Consider the following 6,808-nt stretch of genomic DNA (forward strand, 5'->3'; position numbering starts at 1 on the left):
TGTGTGGGGTTTTAGTTTATTTCAGAGCCATTTAAAGCTGGTTTCAAAGTAGTTTTTCTCGAGATAGTTTCCATCGTATCTTCAGAAGCTTGCCAGTTTGTTTCTTCATCCCTGTGACGCTCTCCCATGAGTCAAAGAAGCCTGTAACCATTCATGCTGTCCTCCTCCGTACACATTCAGTATCCCCTCTAGTCTTATTTGGTACAGATACCACACACTTGGGCAATATTGTAGGCTGGGTTGTATGAGTGATTTGAAAGCAGCTTTCTTTGTAGACTGGTAGCATGTCCCTATTCTACCAATAAACTGATCATTCCATGTCATGTCCATACCAAGTGTTACAGGATACTATTTTTGCTGTTTGGTATGACTGAATATTTGTGCAACTTCGTTCAGACTGTACTTCAATATAGATAACTGCATCATCTGGAAAAAATCTGACTTCACTATTAATATTGTCTGCAAGATCACTAATACACAACATAAACAGCAAGGGTTGCAACACACTTCCCCTGGGGAACACCGATGACACTCTAGCCAAGATAACATGCTTTGTTCTCCATACCGAGAAATCCCCAGTCCAGTCATATATTTTGCCTGATATTCCGTATGATAATCCTTTTGATAGTAAGTATGGATGTGGTACTGGATCAAATGCTTTTCAGAAATAGAGAAATACTGCATCTACCTGACTGGTTTGACCCATGGCTTTCAAGGTGTCATGTGACAGAAGTGCAAATTGGGTTTCACATGGTCCATTTTTTCGAAATCCAAATTGGTTGGCATGGTGGACATCATTCTGTTAGAGATCCTACATTATGTATGATCTCGGAATAAGTTCTAAGCTTCTGTAGCAAGGTGATGCCAACAATATTGGACAGTAGTTTTGTGGGGAATTTCTGCTACCCTTCTTGTACACAATTGTGACCTGTGCTTTCTTCCAGCTGCAGGGCACTGTTTTTTGTTTGAAGGATCTTAGACAGATTATAGTTAACTGAGGGGTAACTTAGCCGCAAATAAGTAGTGATCTCATCGGGCCATGGGGCTTTGAAAACAGCTGAAACCATTAAAATTGAACAATGCCACTGACACTAATATCTATTTTACTCAGTTTTTTGTTAGTAAGAGAATTTAGTTGGCGTAGTACTCCTGGATTTTCTTTTAATAAGGAACATTTGAAAACAGAGTTACTTTTATTAAGGAGCATTTGAAAACAGAGTTAATAATTTACACTTTTGCTTTGCCACTCTGTTTCAGTTCCTGATTTGTCCATGAGTGACTGGACACTAACTTCGATGCCACTAAGAGCCTTTACATATGACATGAGTTTCTTCTGGTTTTGTGAAAGATGTTTGGACACTATTCTGATACGGTACTCAATGAAGGCCTCAAATGTTGCGCTCTTGACTGCCAAACATGTCCGTTCTATATCTTTCTATCTATAGCTTTGTTTTATACCTGTTATGCAGTAGTCTTATTTCTTTATAAATTTCTTTACAGTGACTATGCTATGGAGGATCTCTCTCACTGTTCCGCTGGGTAGATACCTATCAAATTCATGAACAACCATCCTCTTAAACTTGAGCCATAGTTGCTCTCGTATTCCTGGCTTAAAGCCAAAAGTTTAAAGTTCCTCACTCAGATATGACATTACTGCTTCTCTGTCTAGTTTGCTGAGCATATAAATCTTTATGCATGTTTTAGTGCCTCTGTACTTTGGTTTTCATTGTTGTGTTGCTGTAACTGCCCCGTGGCCACTGTTTACATCTCTCCCCTGAAATTGAAGTTAAATTATTACGACCAAACAATATTTAGTTACTTGATTGGAAACTTTTGGGTGAGAGAGGCCACTCCTCCAGTATTTTTAAACAATTATCTCCCACACTTCCAGGTATAAAATTAATTGTTAGTTATGATTGGAAGTTACAGTTTATAATCATATTCGGTCTGATACTCGTCAGAGTTAGTACTTGGAATAAAAGCTGTGGCCCTGCAGAATTCTGTCGGTGGCAGACTCTGAAGATTCTTAAAATACTCAGAGGCATAATTGTACACGATGGGCAAGCCACCTGGGTGCTGTGACATTCAATCTGCAGCAAGGGAATTAGTGTCCAAGTTGTGTATCAATTTCGCTAAAGTCCAGAATTAAATATCTTAAAATAGAGCATAAACGGCTGTGGTGCAGGCTCTACTAATTTCCCAGGATACAAAGTTCCCTGTGAGTAATGACACACCAAATAATGTTCCAAGCCACAGACAGGGGAGAAGTTAAAATAACCGAAGAATTGAACAAACCTTTTCCATCCAGGAAATAAACGATATTCCTAGTTACATTCCAGTATACATCATCCTCTTGTATGGATGAGATGTTATCACAATTAATCAAATTTCGTTCCTTATTCAAGATGGCAGCTTATAACAATGCTGCTAATTACAGGTCCATTGCAGTCCTACTCTCCACAGTTCTAAATTGGAAGTAGTCATAATTTCCACCATGTGTGGGGTCTTGTACTATCTATTCCAGGTAGTTTTCAGAGAAGGGATTCAGTAACATTTCACAGGATTTCTTGTCACGCCCACTACAACGAAACCTTAATTATTCCAATTCATTGTTAGATGATTAACACCTTGTGTGCTACAAATATGCCCACTGCATTCTGTGGAGAGCGCAGCTTTGCTGCCACCTTTTAATGCTGCCAGGCCTGGGAGACAATGTTCCAGCCACTAATTGTGAGTTGGTTGTGGTGCACTGCCTGGCTCCCTGCGCTGAATATTTAAGAAAGGCTGGCCATGATCGTATCCGCTGCACAAGTAGACATCTAGAGCGTCTGATGGGAGGATCAAAGGTACATGTAAACATATCCAATGCAACCAGGGACAGTGGCAGTTGTATGCATTAACATGTCCAGAGGAGTCAGATGGTTGTAGTATCCTTCAGCTATCACAGTATGAGTAGGAAAATTGATGTACCAGTGAACTAAGATTTTCTCTTAAGAGTTTTCAATTACATTGGGAGGTGAGTTTGGTGATCAATAGAAGAACCCTGTTACAGTTTTATGCCCACCCTTGATATTTAGTCTTGCCCAATCAATCTCGTATGCAGCTTAAATTTCAGTCTTGGTGGATTTGGGTCTCTTGTCTCCTGTCACAAATTGACCACCTCCATTACTCATATCCCTATCCTTTTTGTATATGCTTAAATTCCCCCCCCCCCCCCCCCCCCCCCCAAAAAAAAAAAAATTTCACTACAGACAGCTGCAGGCTTTAACCAGTTTTCTTTGGCTGATGTAGTGTGAGCAGTGATATTTAGAATCACTTCAAACTCCAGCACTTTGTTGGGAGTGCTTTCAGGATTCTAATACGCTCACCTATGGGAGTCATTTCTTTGGATCTTACTGTGATACTTCTGTGATTCCTACAGCTGTCATTATCTGGACTGGATGAGGAGTCCTTCACCCCCCCCCCCCCCCCCCCCCGGAAAAAAAACACCCTTGTGCACACAGTCAGCTACTTGAGTAGCTGCATCTAATGTGCAGTGCACACCTGACCCATTAGGAGGACACTAAAACTATCAAACCTATGACATAAGTCTAGGAAGTCACATCCTAGCTTGTCACAGAACCCTTTGAGTTGTTGGTTAAAGTCTTCCACTCAACTTGGAACTAGGGAGCCACAATCTGTTCTGAGGACAATGCTGCAGATTGTTTTTCGAGCAAGGCTGGTATTCTCAACCCTTTCTGCTAGCTGCTGAAATGATCCACATATAACTTTGGAGCCCAGAAGAGAGGCATCGTTTATTCCAAAGTGCGCCACAATCTTTGCTGGTTGCACTCTGTTCTGTCAGTATCTGATGGAATAGCCACTTCAACTTGCTGATTGAGACCTCCGGACATATAGACTGATGAGTATACCTGGTGTTCCTTCACATGCATTTGAACTGCCAAAGTTAATAGACCAAGACCCCTTTGCTTTTTCTGCCCCTTGGCACCGGGCAAGCAGATTACCCAACAGGATGAAACGAGTTTCGCTGGCTCACTTTCAGGCTCAAGCTTGTTGATTAGTTGAATGGGTGCACTATCCTGAGTTCTCCCTGACCGGTCTCCCTTGCAAAGGATGCCTAGACCAACCATTGACATATCATTCATAATCAGATGGACAAATAGTGATGGGGCTTGTATTTCAGACAGACAGACATACATACACTGTAGACAGGAGTGCCTTTCTCACTCCTGGTACACAACTCTTGGTAACCCTCCCAACACACCCATTCACAGCAGCTTCTAATCACTAGACAGAAGTTAGAGTGATTTCCAACTGCTTGCGAATAGCTGCCAAATCCTCCCCTGCCTGCGGATGGCAAAGACAGTGGGTCTGCATTATGCATGGTGCAGTATTTCACAGAACAGTAAGCGAATGACGAATGGATGGTGCAGTATTTTACCCAATAGTAATCAAATAACTTTCTTCTAAGCTTGCTGAGTCTCTCTTAATTTGAGTTTGATATGCCATAAATATTACCAGTAGCCTTTTGGAACTTATACAACCAAAAATGAGATACTTTTAAAGACAGCAGAAAACTTTATACAAATTGTGCTGTTTCTCTGAAGTGTTTTTCAGATTATGACCATTAAGAAAATTTGACTGTAGCATTAAGTTACAATAAATTCGTTAATTTAAGATAAATGCAGACAATATACACCCCTGTAAACGAGATAACTAATGTGACATGATAAGCTACCGGGTACTTATTTATATTAACTGTAAACCACAAACACTGATGTAGTATGAAATAGGTTATGCAAAACACTCGCAAATTATGAAAACTTTTGCAAGCCTCAAAGATGTCACATAAATATCTTTTCCGTGTAACTGTGCAATGAAATTTTGCAACCTTAATAGTGAATGAGAATTCTGTGACCAAGTTTCTGAAAAGCTCAGTTAACCTTGTAGCTGATGATATAACATTACACAATATAACACATTCGTGAAAAGTCCAGTTTATGTTTAAAATTGATGATTAATACTACACAGTATATCATGACTCTGTACAAGTTTATGGTAAATTAAGCATGAAAATCACGTTTGTTTTATGTCAAGTTTGTGTATCTAAGTTTTTGGAATTAATGTGATAACATGTGATTTTACTCACACAAGTGCCACGAATTCACTTACATACTTAAAATAAATAGATCTGCAAATTGCACTGATTGCTGTTTTTCACGAAGTGCCATAGATGAACACTGTAGTTTCAGTAGATCTCACAAAAATAATGTGAAATGCCGGAGCACAACAGACGCATAACTCCGTGGGGGCGGCTGGCATTGTTTCCAACATTTAAGTATCTTTTCTACCAGCTTTTCACCAAGAATTTCATTACTTCTGAGGTATATTGGATGGGTTTATCAAATAATTTTTTTTTTTTTTGACGAGAGTTAGGAGCAGGCCAACTGCATAACCTCTAATTTTGGAGGATCATTTGAATTAAGGTTTTCTGCCTTTAGATTAGATTAGATTAATTATTCATTTATTAATTTAAACTTACCCTATGTAAATAGCTTTGTTAAACAATTGTCCATTTCTATTTAATTTTCTTGTTTCAAGATGCTGATTTGTTGCTAAATTCAATCTGGTATAGCTCAATGATCTTAAACAAATTTTCATAATCTACATTTCTGCTTTTGTGCCTGATGAGATTTTATTTCTAGTTCTGTATTTGTTTTCACACTGCCTCTCTCTTTCTCTCGCCTATCTAAACTTTGTAACTTCTTAACTGTTCAATAAAATATAGTCTGTTTCATGAACTAATTTATTGGTATTTGTATTTCAGGTCGTGGCTTGTGTACATATCCTAACAAGTAAGAAGTTCAAGGAAGATAATATATGTACTTACATAAATGGGTGTGTGTGTGTGTGACAGAATTCGACTGAATTCAGGAACACCGTGTAACTTGCAGATCAGTATGAATTCTTTGTTGTTAGAGGTTGTGATGTGTGCCAACCCTTTTTCTGTTTATAAGGCACATATAATTTCTGTTTGAAGAGTAATATTTATTTCATTTAAACTTCGAAACTTCAAGTGACAAATCAGACACGTTCCACGAGGTGTAGATTTATTGAATTTGACTAGTACCTTTCTTCTGGTGCATATGTAGTTAGTTATTATTTGTTATGCTGCTGCTTTGGTAAGCACATCTAAATTTTGTTTGATTCAGTATTGTTTTCTCTTCTTAACAATTTGCAACTCACAATGCCTATTTTAGGCAGTGATTAAACTATCATCATGCTTAAGGTTCCCTATTTTACAAAGAAGATATGTTTGTTTTTGCTTTAAATATGTGACTGTAGCACACAGGCTGTGGTACTTATAAATTTCACTAAAGTCAGTGTACCTGTAAGTAACAGTTACCAATGTGAAAGATAATTCGTGTACCTTGTCATTCAACAGTACAAAGATTTTATACATATAGTGATAAAAGATTTTTTTTTTTTCCTTTCGAAACCTTATTTGGCTGCTTGAAGCAATAAATTGACTTTCTCAGAAAGATATAGTTCAACAAATTTCACAAATGATGGGGCTTGTAAGTATCTTTCTTCGTCTCAATAACTTACATTTAAATAGTTGTACATTTGGAGTCCAAATAAAAGAAAAATTTAAAGGTATGATATGATACAAAACAAAACGATCGCATATGGCATGTAAGAGACAACATCCGTTGAAGGCATTTCTGCACAGTCTTGCTTCACTGAAGCTAAACAAATGAGTTTGATGATGGTGCCTCTTGAGCAGGGATTATTTATTTATTTTTAA

General features: G+C 38.2%; 1 protein-coding gene across 2 annotated transcripts in view; it reads left to right on the plus strand.

Moving 5' to 3' along the window:
- Nucleotides 1–6,475, plus strand: part of LOC126480918 (protein maelstrom homolog) — a 102,504-nt gene extending 96,029 nt beyond the window's left edge. For both annotated transcript variants that reach the window (XM_050104326.1, XM_050104325.1), the window contains exon 14: nucleotides 5,828–6,475. In XM_050104326.1, the coding sequence (XP_049960283.1) occupies nucleotides 5,828–5,859 (32 nt within the window). In that variant the 3' untranslated portion in view covers nucleotides 5,860–6,475. The remainder of the gene's footprint in view (nucleotides 1–5,827) is intronic.
- The last annotated feature ends 333 nt before the right edge of the window (nucleotides 6,476–6,808 follow it).

Source organism: Schistocerca serialis, chromosome 5 (assembly GCF_023864345.2).
Source record: "Schistocerca serialis cubense isolate TAMUIC-IGC-003099 chromosome 5, iqSchSeri2.2, whole genome shotgun sequence".
NCBI lineage: Eukaryota > Metazoa > Arthropoda > Insecta > Orthoptera > Acrididae > Schistocerca > Schistocerca serialis.